We start from the raw sequence: 22,660 nt of genomic DNA on the forward strand, positions 1-22,660 counted from the left end.
TGGAAAGATACGCCAGCAAGTGGGCTGGTGGGGCCCAGACGAAGGAGGACCTGATTAAACTGCTGGTACTGGAGCAACTGTATGAGCGGTGCCCATCCGACCTGAGGCTGTGGTTGGTGGACAGAAAGCCAGAGAACCCGCGACACGCCGGGCAGCTGGCTGATGAGTTTGTAAAGAGCCGGTCAGGGGGTGGCAGGGAGGAGCCCCAAAGGAACAGGCCCGCCGCGATGCAGAGAGAGAGTCACCCTGGGACCTCCCAAAGGGGGAATATTGGGAATCCCCTCCCCCGGGAAATGCCCAGCATCAGGGACAACCGACCGGCTCGAGGTGACCCACGGGACCTGAGCTGCTATTACTGCGGCCGAAGAGGCCACGTTCGGGCCCAGTGCCCCAAGCTCAAGGACAGACTGAGCAGACCGAACCCGCACCGGGTTAACTTGGTAGAGGCCCAGACGGACGAGGGGCAGGCTTCTCACGCAAGAGGGGCTGGCAGCTTATCAACTGCTCAAGAAAGAGAAGGGCCCCAGGCCAGCTTCTCTGGGGGGCCAGATGCTCCGGATTCAAAGTTCTCCGTTTACAGGGTTGGCGCGGGGCTGTCCCTGCGGAGCGAGTGCCTTGTTCCCCTGGAGGTGGATGGGAAGAAAGTTTATGGATACTGGGACACGGGCGCAGAGGTGACACTGGCCCGGCCCGAGGTGGTGGCCCCAGATCGGGTGGTGCCCAACACCTTCCTGACCCTGACCGGGGTGGGCGGGACCCCATTCAAGGTTCCCGTAGCGAGGGTACACCTGAAATGGGGGGCCAAGGAGGGCCCCAAGGACGTGGGAGTGCACCACCATTTGCCCACTGAGGTGTTGATGGGGGGGGACCTAGAGGACTGGCCAAGCAGCCCCCAGACCGCCTTAGTTGTGACCCGCAGTCAGAGCCGGCGAGGGGCACTGCGCCCTGGCCTTGAGGGGGGTGCCTTGCCTGAGGCGCAGGACCCTAACCTGGTGGGGAGGGAACGCCCAGGGACACGGCTCAGGGAGGCTGCAGCTTCGGACCCAGCGGGCGAGAAAGAGCAGGTGGCCATCCCTGTCCCAGCTGCTGAGTTCCAGGCCGAGTTACAGAGAGATCCCTCCTTGCGGAAGATAAGGGACCTGGCCGACCTCAATGCGGTACAGACCATGGGACGAGGTGGCCGGAAAAGGTTCCTGTGGGAGAAGGGGTTCCTGTACCGAGAATGGGCTCCCCCAGGGAAAATGGAGTCAGGGGGGATCAGGAGGCAGCTGGTGGTACCCCAGAAGTATCGCCGCCAGCTGCTGTGCCGGGCCCATGACATTCCTCTCTCAGGGCACCAGGGAACCTGGCGTACCCAGCAGAGGCTGCTACGGAGCTTTTACTGGCCTGGGGTCTTTGTTACTGTCCGACAGTACTGCGGATCCTGTGACCCCTGTCAGAGGGGCAGGAAGGCCTGGGACAAGGGGAAAACAGCTTTAGGACCCTTGCCCAGCATAGAGGAGCCTTTCCGGAGGGTGGCCAAGGTAAAAAGGGCGGCTCTGAACCAAGAGAGCCCAAAGCACAGACCTCCAGACTGGAGCGCTGGGAGAAGACCACAGCCCAGTTGGAGCCCCAGAGGTATGGGGGTGGGAAAAGGGCACAGGCCGCATAAACCTTCCCACATGCGAACTGCGAGTGCCATCAAGCACCCCAACCTAAGGGGGGGCGTGAAACTGGAGGGGCCTGGTGTAATTCTCACCAAGGAATGGGAGGGATGCGGGGGTTCGAACTTCCCCGGGTCACTGGCTAAAGTGACCCTGCTCAGTTCGGTCTCGAAGGGGGGAGAGATGTGACGAACTGGGCCTGTTCTCACTGTGGTCTGTGGATGCTGACAGGGGAGTGTGCTGGGATAGTCTGCATTGGAGAATGGGATCGGCCCGGGGGCGCATTCCTGGGAGTGTAACATGAGAACCCAGGAAGGGGTTGAAGGCCAGGTGACTCCTTAGCCCGGGAAACTGAACAAAGGCTGTGGGAGGGGTCGCTGAAGGCAGTGGGCTGGAAGCGGGCTGGAGAGATGGCTGGGAGACAGAGATGGCTCTGACCCCCCCGAAGGGGGGCGGGCTGGGATGCCCTGGGACCCCAAGCTGGACTTAACTGGGGGGGTCCTGTTGTCTGTGCCTGCAAGACCTGTCTTGGACTGTATTCCTGTCATCCAAATAAACCTTCTGCTTTACTGGCTGGCTGAGAGTCATGGTGAATCGCAGGAAGCCGGGGGTGCAGGGCCCTGAGTCCCCCAATACTCCGTGACAACCCCACTTCCCCACTTACCTCAGGGCTTTGGTCTCCTTCCCCCGATGAACCTAGTTTAAATACCTCCTCATTAGGTTACATAATGAAAAGGGTTTTCAACACATTAATATTTCCTACAGGTGGTATATGTGATGATATCTGTTGGGAATTTTTGATATTCTGGAATTGTGCAATTTTTAAAAATACTCTAGAGGAACATTTATAGATTGGAAGGCCACAAAGAACCATTAGATCCTGTAGCCTAGCCTCCAAGACTAGATGTGTAGGTTGATTATTATGGATTATACGAAAATATCAGGTTATTCTCAGAAATATTAGCTCACATTTGGACGATTTTGTCGTGAGAAGAGATGAGATTACAAAACCAAATATTGGTAATTTTTCTCTTCTATGATTTTTATTCTTCCTAGATACACCCCATGGCAAACACAGATTGGGGAAATCAAACGTCCATCACAGAATTCATCCTCCTAGGATTCGGGGATCTCCCTGAGCTGGAAATCTTCCTCTTCCTACTGTTTCTACTGATCTACATTGTGACTGTGTCCGGGAACATCCTCATCATTGTGCTAGCTATCACTGATCGAAACCTTCACACCCCCATGTACTTCTTCCTGGGGAACTTGTCCTGTTTGGAGACCTGCTACACCTCAACCATCCTGCCCAGAGTTCTGGCCAGTCTCCTGACTGGGGACAAGACCATTTCCATCAGTGATTGTATGACACAATATTATTTTATTGGTTTCTTTGTAGGTGCAGAATGCTATCTGCTAGCGGTGATGTCTTATGATCGGTTCTTGGCCATATGTAAACCACTGCATTATGCAGTCCTTATGAATGGCAGGTTCTGCCTGCAACTAGCAGCAGGGGCTTGGATAAATGGATTTCTGGCCATGACCATGGTAATAGTTCTTTTGTCACAATTAATTTTCTGTGGCCCCAATGAAATTGATCATTTCTACTGTGAATGCACAGAAATACTTAATCTTTACTGTAGTGACACCAACCAGATAGATCTTGTAATTACCTTCCTGGCTGCTATATTCACTCTGCCCCCATTTGTATTAACCGTGGCATCCTATGTATGTATCGTCATCACCATCTTGAGAATTCCTTCCACCACCGGGAGGCAGAAGGCCTTTTCCACTTGCTCCTCTCACCTCATTGTGGTGACAATTTTCTATGGGACCATAATGATTCTCTACATGCTACCGAAAACCAACACACTGAGAGCCCTGAACAAAGTGTTCTCTGTCTTCTACACAGTTCTGACTCCTATGGCCAATCCCTTCATATACAGCCTGAGAAACACAGAGGTGAAGGAGACTATAGGAAAAATGGTCAGTAAATGTCTAGATTTTACAAGAAATCAGCAATCACATGTTTTTTTTTCTTTCTGTATAAAGCGAAAATGGTGAGATGCACAGCTGATTCATTGTTTTATTGTGGTCCCTAGTGCTGGCTAGGTCTTTGGGAATCTGCTACTGCCATATTTCAGGACCTGCAATGATTTGAAATGGTAAGATCAGTCAATGCCAGGATCTTTATTTTATAATACATGTTTTGAGTTAGGAAATTCCATACACCATCGTCATCAATCCCTGGGACTTTGAGGATGATTGTTTACCTATAAAATGATAGCCGGTTATTGATGGTGGACCCGCCGGTGACTAATGAGGCCTATCCAGGATTAACAGAGTTTGTCAGAGTTGGGGGAGACATTTCCCATTGGAAGGGGTGGATCTGGATTGTTAAATCGGGCTGCAGCACATTCTTTCCTTCTTTTCTGGTTCTCTGTTTCCTGTTGTCTCCATTGGATATCAAAATACTGGCACCCTTACCACAAAATCCTTTTCTATTTTGGTTGATCAAGGGCTTGGGTTTCCCTTGGGTTTATGTCAACATTGCAATTCTCCATGCCGACTTTGAGAGTGTTTTTAAGCACTTTTTTGCCTGCCCCCTCCATACAGTAAGCCCATATAATAATATAGTAGAAAAGAACTATTTACACTCAGATTTTCAAAGGATTCTAGAGGATTAGGTGTTCAGCTTTCAATGCAACTTAGTTACCCCATTGAAAATTCATCTGAATGACAAAATATTTGAACGCATACATTTATTTTTGGGTGTCTTCGTGATTGGGTAGCCCCACTTGAGACAGCAAGATTTTTGATAGTGCACAGAATTTTCATAGCCTGTTGTATTTTCAATGTTGGGAAATGGTCAGTTCATGTCACCCTATCTAGCTACATTACCAGGTGCTCACGAGAATACTAACTGAACAATCCACAGTCATTAATAATGGGATACCTCAAGAAAGAATCGCTTGTTGACACAGATAGCAGCTATGTGAGTTTGAAGAAATTTGGACCCTGTTTTTTGAAACATTGGTATAAAGAATGATGAAATAATGCCAGACTTTGGCCTGGTCTACACTATGAGTTTAATTCGCATTTAGCAGCATTAAATCGAATTAACCCTGCACCTGTCCACACAACGAAGCCATTTATTTTGAAATAAAGGGCTCTTAAAATCAAATTCTGTACTCCTCACCGGCGAGGGGAGTAGTGCCGAAATCGATATTGCCATTTTGAATTAAGTTTAGTGTGGCCGCAATTCGATGGTATTGACCTCCGGGAGCTATCCCACAGTGCACCATTGTGACCGCTCTGGACAGCAATCTGAACTCGCATGCACTGGAAAAGCCCTGCAAACTTTTGAAATTCATTTCCTGTTTGCCCAGCGTGGAGAGCATAGGTGACCTCGCAGAGCTCATCAGCACAGGTAACCATGCAGTCCGATAATCGAAAAAGAGCACCAGCATGGACCGTATGGGAGGTACTGGATCTGATCGCTATACGGGGAGAGGATTCAGTGCTAGCAGAACTATGTTCAAAAAGACAAAATGCCAAAACTTTTGAAAAAATCTCCAAGGGCATGATGGAAAGAGGCCACAATAGGGACTCAGATCAGTGCCGCGTGAAAGTTAAGGAGATCAGACAAGCCTCTCGAAAAACAAAGGAGGCAAACGGTTGCTCCAGGTCAGAGCCACAGACATGCAGCTTCTACGCTGAGCTGCATGCAATTCTAGGTGGGGCCGCCACCAATACCCCACCTCTGACCGTAGATTCCGAGGAGGGGGTAATCTCAGCCACACCTGAGGATTCTGTGGACGGGGAAGAGGAGGAGGAGAAGGAGGAGGACGAGCTTGCGTAGAGCACACAGCACTCCGTTCTTCCCAACAGCCAAGATCTTTTTCTCAGCCTGAGTGAAGTACCCTCTGTGACAGACCCAGACCAGTGGGGTACAGGAATCTGGTAGAGGGCAAATATACTGGTCACTGGATGAGTAGTTTTCTGTTCCCTGAGTGACCAGAGAAGGGGCTGCAGTAGAGTAATCAGGAACCTCCTAGAACCAGTTAAGGCAGGCAGGCTAATTAGGACACCTGGAGCCAATTAAGAAGAAGCTGCTAGAATCAATTAAGGCAGGCTAATCAGGGCACCTGGGTTTTAAAAGGAGCTCACTTAATTTTGTGGTGCAAGTGTGAGGAGCTGGGAGCAAGAGGCGCAAGGAGCTGAGAGTGAGAGGGTGTGCTGTTGGAGGACTGAGGAGCACAAGCATTATCAAGCACCCGGAGGAAGGTCCTGTGGTGAGAATAAGGAAGGTGTTTGGAGGAGGCCCTGGGGAAGTAGCCCAGGGAGTTGTAGCTGTCATGCAGCTGTTACAGGAGGCACTATAGACAGCTGCAGTCCACAGGGCCCTGGGCTGGAACGCGGAGTAGAGGATAGGCCCGGGTTCCCCTCAAACCTCCCACTTTGACCTGGACTGTGGGTTCTTCCAGAGGGGAAGGTCTCTGGGCTGTTCCCCAACCCACATGGTGAATCTCTGAGGCAAGAAAATCCGCCAATAAGTGCAGGACCCACCAAGAGAGAGGAGGAACTTTGTCACACCTCCTAACCCTCCCAAGGCAGTATCCAAGACCATGACCCCATGGAAGGGACCTCAGGTGAGTTTACCTTTTAAAATATAAAACATGGTTTAAAAGCAAACCTTTTTTAATGATTACTTTGCCCAGAGGACTTGGGATGCATTCGCGGCCAGTACAGCTACTGGAAAAGTCTGTTAATGTGTCTGGGGATGGAGCAGAAATCCTCCAGGGACATCTCCATGAAGCTTTCCTGGAGGTACTCCAAAAGCCTTTGCAGAAGGTTTCTGGGCAGTGCAGCCTTATTCCGTCCTCCATGGTAGGACACTTGACCACGCCATGCTAGTAGCAAGTAATCTGGTATCATTGCATGACAAAGCCTGGCAGTGTATGGTCCCGCTGTTTGCTGGCATTCAAGCAACATCCGTTCTTTATCTCGCTGTGTAATCCTCAGGAGAGTGATATCGCTCATGGTAACCTGGTTGAAATGCGGGAATTTAATTAAGGGGACAGAGGTGGCCCTTCCTACTGGGCTGTTTGCCTGTGGCTGAAAAGAAATCCTTCCCTGCAGTTAGCCAAGCATGGCGGGGGGAATTGGCCCTGAGCGTTTCGTGTTTGGCTAGCAAGGATCTTCCCTGATACCAGGCACACGGTGTGGGGAGGGGTAAAGCAATCATCCCAGATAATTCATGGTGGGGGGGTTAGTTTGGTTTCTGAAGGGATCTTCCCTGATACCAGCCACACGGTGGGGGGAGGGATAAAGTGATCATCCCAGATAATTGGATAGTGGGGGGGGGTTAGTTTGGTTTCTGCTGCTGAAGGTTAACAGGAAAACCGCAGCACTCAACGGGCTTTGCTTGGTATGTGGGAAAGGAGGGCGCAGAAGCCGAAAGACAATGGCTTACCATGGCCGCATGCAAGCCAAATTCTGTTGCCCGGACCTGTGTCTGTGATCTCTAACACCAAAGCCACAGGCACTCAATATTAAAAGATGCAAAATGCAACCTTGCACTGAAATCACATGTGCTGTGTAATGTGAATAGAGTTGTTCACCGTGAAAGAGTATAAGCATTGTTCTGTAAAATGTATATTTTTAAAACCTTCTCTCCTTTTTTCCCTCCCTCCAGCAGCTGCAAATTTTTCAAACCTCCCTCCTCCGTTCCGAAGGCTATCTCAGATAAGGCGGCGGAAAAAGAGGACGCGAGACGAGATGTTCTCGGAAATCATGGAATCCACCCGCAATGAAAGAGCTCATTTGAATGAGTGGAAGGACACGGTATCAAAGTACAGGAAAGATGCCAGTGAACGTAAGGTCATGAGGGACGCTCGAGATGACAGGTGGCAGGCTGCAACGCTGGGGCTGCTGCGTGATGAAACGGACATGCTCCGGCGTCTGGTGGAGCTTCAGGAACGGCAGCAGGATAACAGAGTGCGTGAAACAGTTGTCTGCCGTTGCTTTCCTGGAGAGAGGGGGAGGATGTACCCAGAACCTCCCGCGACAATGTTTTTCGCCCCATCAGGCATTGGGATCTCAACCCAGAATTCCAATGGGCGGAGGAGACTGCGGGAACTATGGGATAGCTATGGGATAGCTACCCACAGTGCAAAGCTCCGGAAATTGACGCTAGCCCCGGTACATGGACGCACACCGCCGAATTAATGTGCTTAGTGTGTCCGCATATATTCGACTTTATACAATCTGTTTCCAAAATTCTAATTCTGTACATTCGGATTAATCCCGTAGTGTAGAAATATTCCACCTGACCTATGCTTCTTCCTTTGCACTTATCCCCCATTTTCCCCACCTTCTCCTATTCCCAATTTGTGTGTCTTTTTTAGTATTGTTACTCCCACCCTCACACGTGCAATGTTTGTCTGATTTTGTATTCTCTCCTCTTGAGTCTTTGAGAAGAGGTCAAGTTGCATAATGGCATAATTCTATTCCCTATCCTATGAAATGTGTGGTACTGGTTACCACGGACAGGTGTCACAATGTTTATTGGTTTTTTCCCTCAGGAAATTAATAAAATTGAATCACAAAAATAAAATGACAGGACACCTCACAATTACTGGCAGAAGGTAGGGGAGGAATATCCCCATATTGCACAAGGCAGATTATGTCACACACCCAGACCCACACAGAAGGTCTGTGGCTGAGCAGGGAATGGAATCTAGGAGTCCTACATCATGGTACAGGGTCCTATCACAGCATCATCCTTCTGACCTGGAGTGGGCACCGCCTGTCCATTCTCATTGCTTAACCTCCTACGTACTGGACACAAAATACTGACCCCACAAGCAGATGGTGAGGTTGAGAAACAGTCATTTATTCACTGTAAGAACTATTGGATGGTGAACGAGGCAACTCATGACAGATTCTGTGTTGTATATTGTCTACCCTGGTAGAGGGTGAGGGATGGAAAAGATTAGCTATAATGGGCACTGGGGCAGTAGAGGGTGGGGAACAGGCAAATATACTCTATAATGGGCAAGAGGGGGAAGCAGGGGATGGGGGTGGAGAAGGGGCGGGTATACTGTATAATGGGCAGTAGGGAGCAGCAGTAATTCTGAAAAATGCCCTCTTGAATGCAGTTTTATGAATATTGACAAACAACATCGTTGTTTTAATTATTTTTTTCTATTATGGCCGTGCCATAATAGGACCATCCAGGAACCTGTCCCCATTGTCCTCTGTGATGTCTAAATCCAGAGTGAGAGACAGTCTCAGATAGCATCCAATCTAAGCAGACACGACAAACCCGGGGTGTGAACAGGGCTATAACTAGGCATGGAAGGATTAGATTTTTATTGGTAAATGTTGGTAAACTTAGATTTCAAGGCAGACACAAAAGGGACAAAAAAATGTCCCTCCATCATAATAAAAATATGCAGATAGGCAAAGTAAGAAACACGCGGCTTGAGAATTTATTAAACTTTGATATAAGGATATAGTTTGACGTGATGTTGAAAATTTGTATTTTAACGGTTATAAGCTTTACCTTTTTGAATCTCAAGAGCTCCTGTCGTTAAAGAATTGTCTGACCCCCTTTCCGTAGCTCCCACAAACACGGTGAACATTTAAATGAATACAAAGAATAAAATTGCTTAAAAATAAATATTGAGATTATCAGTGGAAATGATAAAGAAAATTTAAATGAGTTCTGCCAACCAGAGATATAGCAAACACAGAGGAAGAAGATTCTCAGTCTCTAACTATGACAAAAGAGGCAGGCATTTTTTGTTTTAAGTGATTATTGCATTGGTTTTGTGTTTAGTTAGGAAGGATTTTCCTCAAAGGAAAGACAAAAGTGTGTGTGTGCGGCGGGCAACACTGTGAGAGGAGATGAGGGACAGAGAGAAGTGAAACAGATGGAAACCATGAAGGCGGGAGAAAGTACTTAGGGCATTATTCTTTAATTTGGCCTTAGAATTGGGCGAAAATTTTTGTTTAAATAGCTTATTTGCCGAAAAATACAGTTTTGGTTGACCCAAAACTCTTGGACATCAATTAGCCTATGACTTTCAGCCCAAAACATTAGCAGGGAGGCAGAGTTAATTCATTAGGGGGGCTGTTCATGAAATGGCTGGAGAACGCGGGAGAAGCATATCTCCCCCTTTCAACTTTTAGCCTACTAGTTAGGACACTCACCCAAGATGTTGGATACCCAGGTTCAAATCTCAGGACCACTAAATATTTATTATTGACACAAAGTGGGACAGCTTTAACGGGAGAGTTTGAGAGACACCAACGCAGAGTAGCCTGTACCTTGCTGGCCAAGGCACTCACCAGATAGAGAGAAAAGGTCTGCATTCAAATCCCTGTTCTAGGGCTGGGATCTACAACTGGGTCTCTCAAGTTGCAGGTGAGCACCCTAATCACTAGGCCAAAGGTTATAAAGTCAAGCAGCACCTCTTTCTCTTCTGTCCATTTAATGTAGGGCACCTAAAGTGCCTTTCAAATCTAGCCTTTCAAAAAGCCTGCAAATTGTCTTCTATGATGAGATAACTGGCTATGTGGATGAGGGGAAAGCAGTGGATGTGTTATTCCTTGATTTTAGCAAAGCTGTTGATACAGTCTCCCACAATATTCTTGCCAGCAAGTTAAAGAAGTATGGGCTGGATGAATGGATTATAAGGTGGATAGAAACCTTGCTACGTCGTCAGGCTCAACAGGTAATGATCAATGGCTCCATGTCTCGTTGGCAGCATCGGTCCTGGGACCAGTTTTGTTCAATATCTTCATTAATGATCTGGAGGATGGTGTGGAGTGCACCGTCAGAAAGTTTCAAGATGACACTAATCTGGGAGGAGTAGTAGATACACTGGAGGGTAGGGATGGGATAGCTCAGTGGTTTGAGCATTGGCCTGCTAAACCCAGGGTTGTGAGTTGAATCCTTGAGGGGGCTGTCAAGGCTGTATCCCCACTTTGAACTTTAGGGTACAAGTGTGGGGGCCTGCATGAAGACTTCTAAGCTTAACTACTAGTTTAGTTCTGGTCCGCTGCCACCATTTTAAAGCTAATTCCCTTCCCTGGGTAGCCTTGAGAAACCTTTCACCAATTCCCTGGTGAATACAGATCCAAACCCCTTGGATCTCAAAACAAGGAGAAATTAACCATTCCCCTCCTTCCTCCCACCAACTCCTGGTGAAAACAGATCCAACCCCCTTGGATCTAAAAACAAGGAAAAATCAATCAGGTTCTTAAAAAGAAGGCTTTTAATTTAAAAAAAAGGTAAAAATCATTTCTGTAAAATTAGTATGGAAAATAACTTTACAGGGTAATCAAACTTAAAGAGCTCAGAGGACTCCCCTCTAGTCTAGGTTCAAAGTTCAGCAAACAAACATAAACACTCTAGTAAAAGGTACATTTACAAGTTGAGAAAACAAAGTAAAACTAAGATGTCTTGCCTGGCTATTTACTTACAAGTTTGAAATAGGAGAGACTTGTTTAGAAAGATGTGGAGAACCTGGATTGATGTCTGGTCCCTCTCAGTCCCAAGAGCGAACGAACTCCCAAACAAAGAGCACAAACAAAAACCTTCCCCCCCCCGCCCCAAGATTTGAAAGTATCTTGTCCCCTTATTGGTCCTTTGGGTCAGATGCCAGCCAGGTTACCTGAGCTTCTTAACCCTTTACAGGGAAAAGGATTTTGGAGTCTCTGGCCAGGAGGGATTTTATAGTACTGTACACAGGACAGCTGTTACCCTTCCCTTTATAGTTATGACACGCCCCCCAAATCACAGATAGTGTTGGACATTCGGTTCCACACTGGCTGTGATTTCTTCCTGGAGTTCTAGGAGAAAACAGAGTTAATAAGACACATGTACCTTTAGAAATACTACTGATTATATAAAAACTAACAATATGTTTTATTTCAAGAACCTTTGTTAACCAGTTAACGCTGGGAATCTTTCCCGGGAGAGTGCATCAGCCACTTTGTTAGAAGCTCCCGAAATGTGTTGTATTTTAAAATCAAAATCTTGGAGAGCTAAACTCCACCGAAGAAGTTTTTTGTTATTTCCCTTGGCGGTATGAAGCCACTGTAGCACAGCATGGTCTGTTTGTAGTTGGAAACGCCATCCCCAAACATATGGGCGTAGCTTTTCCAGCGCGTACACAATGGCGTAGCATTCCTTTTCGCTGATTGACCAGTGGCTTTCCCTATCAGACAGTTTCTTGCTGAGAAACACGACAGGATGAATTTTTTGATCCGATCCTTCCTGCATTAAAACTGCTCCCACGCCTCGCTCGGACGCATCTGTGGTTACTAGGAACGGTGTGTCAAAGTCTGGGGCCCTTAGCACAGGGTCAGACATGAGTGTTGCCTTAAGCTGGTTAAAGGCCTTTTGACACTTATCAGTCCACTGAACTGCATTTGGCTGTTTTTTTCTGGTTAGGTCTGTCAGCGGTGTGGCAATTTGGCTGTAGTGGGGTACAAATCGCCTATAATATTCAGCCAAGCCTAAGAAGGATTGGACCTGTTTCTTAGACTTTGGAACCGGCCACTTTTGGATAGCATCCACTTTGGCCTGTAGGGGATTTAATGTTCCTCGACCCACCTGGTGCCCCAGGTAAGTCACTCTGTCTTGGCCTATTTGACACTTTTTAGCCTTAACAGTTAGTCCTGCCTGCCGGATGCGCTCGAAGACTTTTTCCAGGTGCTCCAGGTGCTCTGTCCATGAATCAGAAAAAATGGCCACATCATCGAGGTAGGCAACTGCAGATTCTCCCAATCCCGCTAGGAGACCATCTACAAGTCTTTGGAAGGTGGCAGGTGTATTTCGCAACCCGAAAGGGAGTACATTGAATTCATACACCCCTGCCTGGGTGACGAAGGCTGACCTTTCCTTAGCGGGTTCATCTAGTGGTACTTGCCAGTACCCCTTGGTTAAGTCTAAAGTAGAGATGAATTGGGCATGTCCCAATTTCTCCAATAGCTTATCTGTGCGTGGCATTGGATAGTTGTCAGGATGAGTTACAGCATTTAGCTTACGGTAGTCCACACAAAAGCGTATTTCCCCATCTGGTTTGGGAACTAGAACCACTGGAGATGCCCATGTACTATTAGAGGGGCGGATTATACCCATCTGTAGCATGTCCTGGATCTCCCTTTGTATAGCAGTTTGGGCATGAGGTGACTCCCGGTAGGGTGGGGTTCTAATTGGGTGAGCATTACCTGTGTCAATGGAGTGGTATGCCTGTTTGGTCCGTCCTGGAGTGGCTGAGAAAATTGGTGCAAAGCTTGTGCAAAGCTCCTTGATCTGCTGTCGCTGCAGACGTCCAAGGGTCGTGGAGAGGTTCACGTCTTCCACGTCACCATCCTTTTTTCCTTCTTAGTAGACACCTTCAGGCCACTCCACGTCATCTGTTTCCTAGGCTGTAAACTGGCAAACGTTTAATTCTCTGGAATAAAACGGCTTAAGAGAATTAACATGGTATACCTTAGGCTTTATGTTGGAGGTGGGGGAGGCTATGAGATAGTTAAGAGCTCCTAGGTGCTCCTGGACCGTGAATGGTCCTTTCCATGACGCTTCCATTTTATGGGCCTGGAGCGCCTTTAAGACCATGACTTGGTCTCCTACTTTGAAGGACCATTCTCTGGAATGTTTACCATACCAGGCCTTTTGCTCTTCCTGAGCATCCTTTAGGTTTTCTTTAGCAAGGGCTAAAGAGTGTGGGAGGGTGCTTTGTAGGTTGCTTACAAATTCTAGAATGTTAGTTCCTGGAGAAGGCGTAAACCCCTCCCATTGCTGCTTCACCAACTGTAATGGCCCTTAACCTCACGGCCATACACAAGTTCAAATGGTGAAAACCCTAAACTGGGATGTGGTACAGCCCTGTAGGCAAAAAGCAACTGCTGCAACACTAGGTCCCAATTATTGGAGTGTTCATTTACAAATTTACGTATCATGGCCCCCAAAGTTCCATTAAACCTCTCCACCAGGCCATTGGTTTCATGGTGGTAAGGGGTGGCAACCAAGTGATTCACCCCATGAGCTTCCCACAGGTTTTTCATGGTCCCTGCCAGGAAATTAGTTCCCGAATCTGTAAGGCTGTGGAGGGCCAACCTACCCTGGCAAAAATGTCTGTTAATGCCTGGCACACACTTTTAGCTCTGGTGTTGCTTAAGGGTACTGCTTCCGGCCATTGGGTAGCAAAATCCATGAAAGTCACTACGTACTGCTTTCCTCTGGGTGTCTTCTTTGGGAAAGGACCCAAAATATTCAAAGCTACTTGCTGAAATCGGACCTCAATTATGAGTAGTGGCTGGAGAGGGGCTTTGACCTGGTCTTGGGGCTTTCCCACTCTTTGGCACACCTCACAAGACCGGACATAATTAGCAACGTCCTTGCCCATTCCCTCCCAGTGGAAGGACTTCCCCAACCGGTCTTTGGTTCTGTTCACCCCAGAATGGCCACTGGGATGATCATGGGCTAAGCTCAGGAGCTTTACCCGATACTTAGTGGGAACTACCAACTGTCTTTGAGGATGCCAGTTTTTCTGGTGTCCACCAGAAAGAGTCTCCTTGTATAAAAGTCCTTGTTCTACAACAAACCGGGATCGGTTAGAAGAGCTGAGAGGCAGTTGGGTGCTCCGTGCCGCCGCCCAAGCTTTCTGAAGGCTGTCATCTGCTTCCTGCTCGGCCTGGAACTGTTCCCTTGAAGCTGGAGACATCAGTTCCTCCTTGGACTGTGGACTGGGGCTTGGCCCCTCTGCAAGCGATGCAGGTGCTGGGCTGTTTCCATTGACTGTGAACCGCTGTCCGCTGGTGCACTACGTGGTATCTCAGGCTCTGGCTGAGCCTCTTGGGTAGGGTTATCTGCTGCTTCCGCCAGGTCAGGTTCGCTGGTGCCCTCTGGTGTTGAAGTTGTAGACGGGTTTGCAAGCGCTGGACTCAGTGCTGGCAATGGTTCTGGTGCTGGTTGCGTTGCCAGTTCCGGTTCTGGGATTGGCTTTGGCTGAGTCTCTGGGATTGGACCCATACGGCTGTTGCAGTCGTTGGCAGGGATCTGGTTCCACCACCTTTGTTTGGGTCTTTGGTAATACAGACGGGGCCCTGGTGGACGGCTCAGGAAGAGGGATGTGGGTGAAATCTGCGGGTCACTATTCCCACCCTCTTGGCTAGCTTCACATGGTTGGCCAAGTCTTCCCCCAGCAGCATGGGAATGGGATAATTGTCATAGACTGCAAAATTCCACATTCCTGACCAGCCTTTGTACTGGACATGCAATTTGGCTGTAGGCAAGGTTACAGACTGTGACACGAAGGGTTGAATTGTCACTGGAGCCTCTGGGTTGATGAGTTTGGGGTCCACTAGGGATTGGTGGATAGTCGACACTTGTGCCCCAGTGTCCCTCCAAGCAATAACCTTCTTTCCGCCCACTCTCAAGGTTTCCCTTCGCTCCGAGGGTATGAGAGAGGCATCTGGGGCTGGGGATCTTTGGTGTGATTGTGGTGTAATGAACTGTAATCGGTCGGGGTTCTTGGGGGTAGTGAGCCTTTATATGTCCCAGTTCATTACATTTAAAACATCGCCCTGCTAAGGTATCACCGAGGCGATGTTGGTTGGTGGAGACTGGTGTGGTGGGGTGAGAAGGCGCCTGGGGCTTCCCTTGGGATGTGGGTGGGCCTTGGGTTGTCCCCAGTGGTAAGGTTTTGTTTCAGCTTGCCACTTCTGATATTCGCTCCAACTGCTACTAGCTTTTTTTTTTTCTGTCACCTCCACCCATTTGGCTCCAATCTCCCCCGCCTCGGTTACACTTTTGGGCTTCCCATCTAGGATGTACCTTTCTATTTCCTCAGGAACACCCTCTAAAAACTGCTCCATTTTTACTAGGGAAACCAGATCTTCCAGAGATTTAACATTTGCTCCTGATACCCAGGCATCACAATTTTTGTCAATGTGGTCGGCATGCCGGGTAAATGACATGTCTGGTTTCCACCTTAGGGCTCTGAACCGCCGACGGGTATGCTCGGGTTTTAGCCCCATTCTGATTCTGGCCTTGTTTTCAAAAAGTTCATAACTGTTCATGTGCTCCTTAGGCATTTCAGCCGCCACCTCTGCTAAGGGCTCACTGAGCTGCAGCCTCAGCTCTACCATGTACTGGTCTATAGGAATGCTGTATCCAAGGCAGGCCCTTTCAAAATTTTCTAAGAAGGCCTCAGTATCATTGCCTGCCTTGTAGGTGGGGAATTTTCTGGGATGGGAAGTGGTACATGGAGAGGAGTTGCTAGGATTGGCTGGTTCATCCCGCCTAGCCCTTGCTACTCCCAGTTCATGCTTCCTTTCTTTTTCTCTCTCCTCCATCTCTTTTTCTCTCGCCTCCTCTTTGGCTTTTTCCAGCTCCATCTCTCTCTTGTGGGCCTCCGCTTTGGCTTTCTCTTCTCTTTCTCTCTGCTCTGTCTCGAGTTTTTTTAATTGAAGCAGTCTCTGATGTTTTCTTTCATTTTCTTCTGCTTCTAGTTTGGCCAGTTCTATTTTATTAGCTACTTCTTTAGTAGTCATTTTCCTGTTTTCTTGTGCTGGGTCACCCCCTCTGCAGTTGACTGAAACTGGGATGTACTCAGCTCTGGCTGCTGCTGAGTTAACAGAGACTTTCTAACTAGCTACTCGTGAGGATGTAAAAAGACAAAAAAACAATTCAGCTTGTAAATTCCTTTTACCAGTCGTTTGCTCATTAATTGAACCCTTCTCTTAACAAAGGCTCTTGTTAAAAAAACTTAACACCTCTGCCTTCAGGCAAGGAGAGATAAGATATGCATCTACCTTCAGCTCTGCTTTCCAAGCAGCTAGAAGGAAAAAAAATCTTACTGGCTTTTGGGTTTAAAATGAATCCCACCGCTATGGCACCATGTCAGGGCTGTATCCCCACTTTGAACTTTAGGATACAAGTGTGGGGGCCTGCATGAAGACTTCTAAGCTTAACTACCAGCTTAGTTCTGGTCCGCTGCCACCATTCTAAAGCTAATTCCCTTCCCTGGGTAGCCTTGAGAAACCTTTCACCAATTCCCTGGTGAATACAGATCCAAACCCCTTGGATCTTAAAACAAGGAGAAATTAACCATTCCCCTCCTTCCTCCCACTAACTCCTGGTGAATACAGATCCAACCCCCTTGGATCTAAAAACAAGGAAAAATCAATCAGGTTCTTAAAAATAAGGCTTTTAATTAAAAAAAAAGTAAAAATCATTTCTGTAAAATCAGTATGGAAAATAACTTTACAGGGTAATCAAACTTAAAGAGCTCAGAGGACTCCCCTCTAGTCTAGGTTCAAAGTTCAGCAAACAAACATAAACACTCTAGTAAAAGGTACATTTACAAGTTGAGAAAACAAAGTAAAACTAAGATGTCTTGCCTGGCTATTTACTTACAAGTTTGAAATAGGAGAGACTTGTTTAGAAAGATGTGGAGAACCTGGATTGATGTCTGGTCCCTCTCAGTCCCAAGAGCGAACGAACTCCCAAACAAAGAACACAAACAAAAACCTTCCCCCCCCCCCAAGATTTGGAAGTATCTTGTCCCCTTATTGGTCCTTTGGGTCAGATGCCAGCCAGGTTACCTGAGCTTCTTAACCCTTTACAGGGAAAAGGATTTTGGAGTCTCTGGCCAGGAGGGATTTTATAGTACTGTACACAGGACAGCTGTTACCCTTCCCTTTATAGTTATGACAGGGGCCATTTAGGGATCTGGGGCAAAAATCTGTCTGAGGATTGGTCCTGCTTTGAGCAGGGGGTTAGACGAGATGACCTCCTGAGATCCCTTCTAAACCTGATATTCTATGAAATTAGAGGATTGGGGCAAAAGAAATCTGATGAAGTTCAACAAAGACAAGTGCTGAGTCCTGCACTTAGGACACAAGAATCCCATGCACTGATACGGACTAGGGACCGAATGTCTAGGTAGCAGTTTTGCAGAAAAGGACCTAGGGGTTACAGTGGACAAGAAGCTGGGATATGAGGCAACAGTGTGCCCTTGTTGCCAAGAAGGCTAGTGGCATTTTGGGCTGTATAAGTAGGGGCATTGCCAGCAGATTGAAGGATGTGATCATTCCCCTCTATTCAACATTGGTGAGGCCTCATCTGGAGTACTGTGTCCAGTTTTGGACCCCCACACTACAAGAAGGATGTGGAAAAATTGGAACGAGTCCAGCAGAAAGCAACAAAAATTATTGGGGGCTGGAGCACATGACTTATGAGGAGTGGCTGAGGGAACTGGGATTGTTAATCTGCAGAAGAGAAGAATGAGGGGAGATTTGATAGCTACTTTCAACTACCTGAAAGGGGGTTCCAAAGAGCAGGGCTGGCTCTAGGCACAAGCAAATCAAGCACGTGTTTGGGGCAGCACATTTTCAAGGGCAGCGTTCTGGCCATTTTTTTTTTTTTTGCTTCCGGCGGCAGAAGCCTAGAGCCGGCCCTGGCAGCAACAGCGCGTTGTGCGCAGGGAGCGCCCTGTAACCCCTGCGGTTTGCACCGTGGGGGAGCAACACGCACACCTTGTGGCTGGGCCGGATAGGCTTCAAGCAGGGGACACTCAGGCTGGGGGACACCCCCCGGGGCACATGGAGCCGCCTGCAGGTGCCGCAGGGCAGCCGCCCCCCAGCGCTGCAGGCGGGGCTGGGCGAAGTGGCCCAAGCTACCCAGGGACTCTGGCAGGGCAGCCAGAATCAGCAGCAGCAGCGGGGCCATAGAGGGTGGGGCGCTGCCATGCGGGGCCTGCGTCCCGCTCTCTGGGGCTCCGCTGCCTCTGGGGCTATTCTGCCTTGGCTCCTCAGCCACCTGCCGGGGCGGTCCCCGGCTCTGCCCTCCCTGGTCCCCGGTGGTCCTGGAGATGGGAGCCCTGGATGGAGGGACCCTGGGCTGAGGCGCGGCCAGGGAGCCCCGCTGCTTACCCCGACCCTGCCAGCGCTGGACCGGCTGGAGGTGAGCGGTCAAAGTCATCACTGGTGGGGGGGGAGCCCAGGGCTGGGGCGGCAGGAGGTGAAGGTGCGGGGGAAGAGAGAGCCCAGGGCTGGGGCAGCAGGGGGTGCGGGTGGGGGTGGAAGAGAGTGGCCAGTGTGGGGTGGGGGGCAGCCAAATTTGTTTTTGCTTGGGGCAGCAAAAAACCTAGAGCCGGCCCTGTTTATTGCTCTGGGGAGTGAAAAATCCACACCCCATAGCAGCATAGTGAAGCTGTTCTAATCCCCAGTGTAGACAGTGCTAGTTGTCCGGAAGGATTCTTTCATCCTCCCAGCTACCACCTATTGGGAAGGTGGATTACCTATACTGACGGGAGAACCCCTCTTGTTCTCATAGGTAGTGTCTACACTGAACATAAAAACAGCCATACTGGGTTAGAGCAATGGTCCATCTATTCTAGTATCAAGTGCTTAATTTCTGTCAGACCTTGCCAGGGCTGATCCCTGGCATCTCTAGTCTTGAGAGTTCACAGCCCCAGCACCTCTGGTCTTGATGTGTCAGAGAGAGGCACCAACTTTCTATTCTGTCGGGGGTGCTCTCCCCAGCTCTGCCCCAGGCCCCACCCCACTCCTCTCTTTCCCCCAAGGCCCCATGCCTTCCCCGCCTCTTCCTGCTGCGCTCTGCCACACCCTGCCTCATCCCGCCCTGTTCCGCCCCCTCCCCTGAGCACACCCTGCCCTAACTCCTCCCCGCTCTGTTCCTGCGCCTCCTGCATGCTGATGAACAGATGATCACTGGTGCATGGGAAGTGCTGGGGGGAAGGCGGGAAGCAACCACCGTATTTTTTCTGTTGGTGCTCCAGCCCTGGAGCACTCACCGAGTTGGCACCTATTGTGTCAGATATGATAGGTAAAAAAAAAAGGCTTCAGCCTCAGTACCTAATTGCTTGATCCCCGGCACCTCTTTCACTGCAAATTAAGCACTGCCAACATCCTGTCTTCCTACAGTACCTGGTGCCAGATGCTTAAGAGGGAGTGAACAGAACAGGGTAATTTATCTAGTGATCTATCCCCGGTTATGCACTCCCAGTTTCTAACAATCAGAGTCTAGGGATGCCCAGAGCATGATGTTGCATCTCTGACCATGCTGGCTAATAGCCATTGATGGACCTATCCTCCATAAATTCATATAATTCTTTTTTAATCCCAGTTATACTTTTGGCTTTCACAATATCCACTGGCAATGAGTTCCACAAACTGACTGTGCCTTGCGTGAAGAAGTACTGATGTGTTTGTTTTAAATCTATTCCTATTAATTTCATTGAGTGATGCCTGGTATTTCCTTATTTACTTTCTCCACAGCAGTCATGATTTTCATTATTCTTCTGCAGCAGGTAAATAAACTGGCCCGGCCCGCTAGGGTGCTTACCCTGGCGAGCTGCGTGCCGAACGTTGCCGACCCCTGCTCTATGACTAGTCCCATTAATTTAGAATCATAGAAGATTAGGGTTGGAAGAGAACTCAAGAGGTCATCTACTCAAATCCCCTGCTTAAAACAGGACCAACCGAAACCAAATCATCCCAACCAGGGCTTTGTCAAGCTGGGCCTTAAAAACCTCTAAGGAAGGAGATTCTACCACCTCCCTAGGTAACCCATTCCAGTGCTTCACCACCTTCCCATTGAAATATTTTTCCTAATATACAAACTAGCCTGCTCCCACTGCAATTTGAGACCATTGCTCCTTCTTCTGTCATCTGACACCACTGAGAACAGTCGAGATCCATCCTCTTTGGAATCCCCCTTCAGGGAGTTGAAGGCTGCTATCAAATCCCCCCACACTCTTCTGCAGACTAAATAGGCCCACTTCCATCAGCCTCTCCTCGTAAGTCATGTGCCCCAGCTCCCTAATCATTTTCATTGTCCTCCGCTGGACTCTTCAATTGTTCCACATCCTTTCTGTACTGGGGCCCAAAACTGGATGCAATACTCCAGATGTGGCCTCAGCAGTGCCGAATAGAGGGGAATAATCACTTCCTTCGATTTACTGGCAATGTTCCTACTAATGCAGCCAAATATGCTTGTCACTGTTCCCTCCCCACTCTGAACTCTGGGGTACAGATGTGGGGACCCACATGAAAGACCCCCTAAGCTTATTTCTACCAGTTTAGGTTAAAAACTTCCCCAAGGCACAAATTTCTTTCCTTGTCCTTGGACGGTATTGCTGCCACCACTAAATGATTTAAACAAATATTCAGGGAGGGGCCACTTGGAGCCCTATCCCCCACAAAAATATCCCCCCAAGCCCCTTCACCCCCTTTTCTGGGGAGGCTTGAGAATAATATATCAACCAATAGGTTAAACAAAGCGAGCACAGACCAAATCTGTTTTTTTAGGACACTGAAAATCAATCAGGTTCTTAAAAGAAGAATTTTATTATAAAGAAAAAAAGTAAAAAAAGCACCTCTGCAAAATCAGGATGCAAGATAACTTGAAAGGGTAAATAAAAAGATTTAAAACACAGAGGATTCCCCTCTGATTCTGCTTCCCAGTTACAAAACAGGAATAAAATTACCTCTTAGCATAAGGAAAATTCACAAGGTAAAACAAAAGATAATCTAACGCATTTCCTTACTATTACTTACAATTTTTGTAATTTTAGATGCTTATTCCAGGTAGGGCTTTAGGAGATGTTTTTTTTCTGCCGGGTCCCTCTCTGTCCGAGAGAGAACACACAAAAAGAGCACAAACAAAACCTTCTTCTCCCCCACTTCCCTCCAGATTTGAAAGTATCTTCTTTCCACATTGGTTCTTCTGGTCGGGTGCCAGCCAGGTTAATTGAACTGATTAACCCCTTACAGGTAAGTGATTTTGTACCTCTGGCCAGGAGGGATTTGATGTTACTGCATGTGTAAAGGTTGTTACCCTTCCTTTTATATTTATGACAATGCTGTAAAGCCTTCTTGGCGACAAGGGCACACTGCTGATTCCTATGCAGCTTCTCATCCACGGTTATCCCCGTGTCCTTTTCTGCAGAACTGCTGCTAAGCCAGTCGGCCCCCAGCCTATAGCGGTGCAAGGGATTCTTCTGTCCTAAGTCCAGGATTCTGCACTTGTGCTTGTTGAACCTCATCAGATTTCTTTTGACGCAATCCTCCAATTTGTCTAGGTCACTCTGGACCCTATCCCTATCCTCCAGCATATCTACCTTTCCCCTCATCTTAGTGTCATCCACAAACTCGCTGAGGGTGTAATCCATCCCATCATCCAAATCCAAATAATTAATGAAGATGTCAAACAAAACCAGCCCCAGGACTGACCCCTGGGGCACTCTGCTTGAGACCGGCTGACAACTAGACATCAAGCCATTGATCACTACCCATTGAGCCCAATGATCTAGCCAGCTTTCTATCCACCTTATAGTCCATTCATCCAATCCATACTTCTTTAACTTTCTGGCAAGAATACTGTGGGAGACTGTATCAAAAGCTTTGTTAAAGTCAAGGTATATCACGTCCACTGCTTTCCCCTCATCCACAGAGCCAATTATCTCATCATAGAAGGCAATCAGGTTGGTCAGGCATAACTTGCCCTTGGTGAATCTATATGGACTGTTCCTGATCACCTTCCTCTCCTCCAAGTGCTTCAAAATGGATTCCTTGAGGACCTGTTCCATGATTTTTCCTGGGACAGAGGTGAGGCTGACTGTTCTGTAGTTCCCCGGATTATCCTTCTTCCCTTTTTTAAAGATGGGCACTATATTTGCCTTTTTCCAATTGTCCTGGACCTCCCGTGATCGCCACAAGTTTTCAAAGATAATGGCCAATGGTGTGCAATCACATCAGCCAACTCCCTCAGCACCCTCGGATGCATTGCATCCAGCCCCATGGAATTGTGCATGTCCAGCTTTTCTAAATAGTTCTTAACCTGTTCTTTCACCACTGAGAGCTGTTCATCTCCTCCCCATACTGTGCTGCCCAGTGCAGAAGTCTGGGAAATGACCTTGTCTGTGAAGACTGAGGCAAAAAAAGCCTTGAGTACTTCAGCTTTTTCC

At 48.2% G+C, this 22,660-nt stretch overlaps 1 protein-coding gene across 1 annotated transcript; it reads left to right on the forward strand.

Moving 5' to 3' along the window:
• The first annotated feature begins 2,708 nt into the window (after positions 1-2,708).
• On the forward strand, positions 2,709-3,707 carry LOC135975159 (olfactory receptor 10A7-like). The gene is made up of 2 exons (XM_065565212.1): positions 2,709-3,006; positions 3,043-3,707. The coding sequence occupies exons 1-2, from the start codon at positions 2,709-2,711 to the stop codon at positions 3,705-3,707; spliced, it is 963 nt and encodes a 320-aa protein (XP_065421284.1).
• The last annotated feature ends 18,953 nt before the right edge of the window (positions 3,708-22,660 follow it).

Source organism: Chrysemys picta, chromosome 13 (assembly GCF_011386835.1).
Source record: "Chrysemys picta bellii isolate R12L10 chromosome 13, ASM1138683v2, whole genome shotgun sequence".
Classification (NCBI taxonomy): Eukaryota; Metazoa; Chordata; order Testudines; family Emydidae; genus Chrysemys; species Chrysemys picta.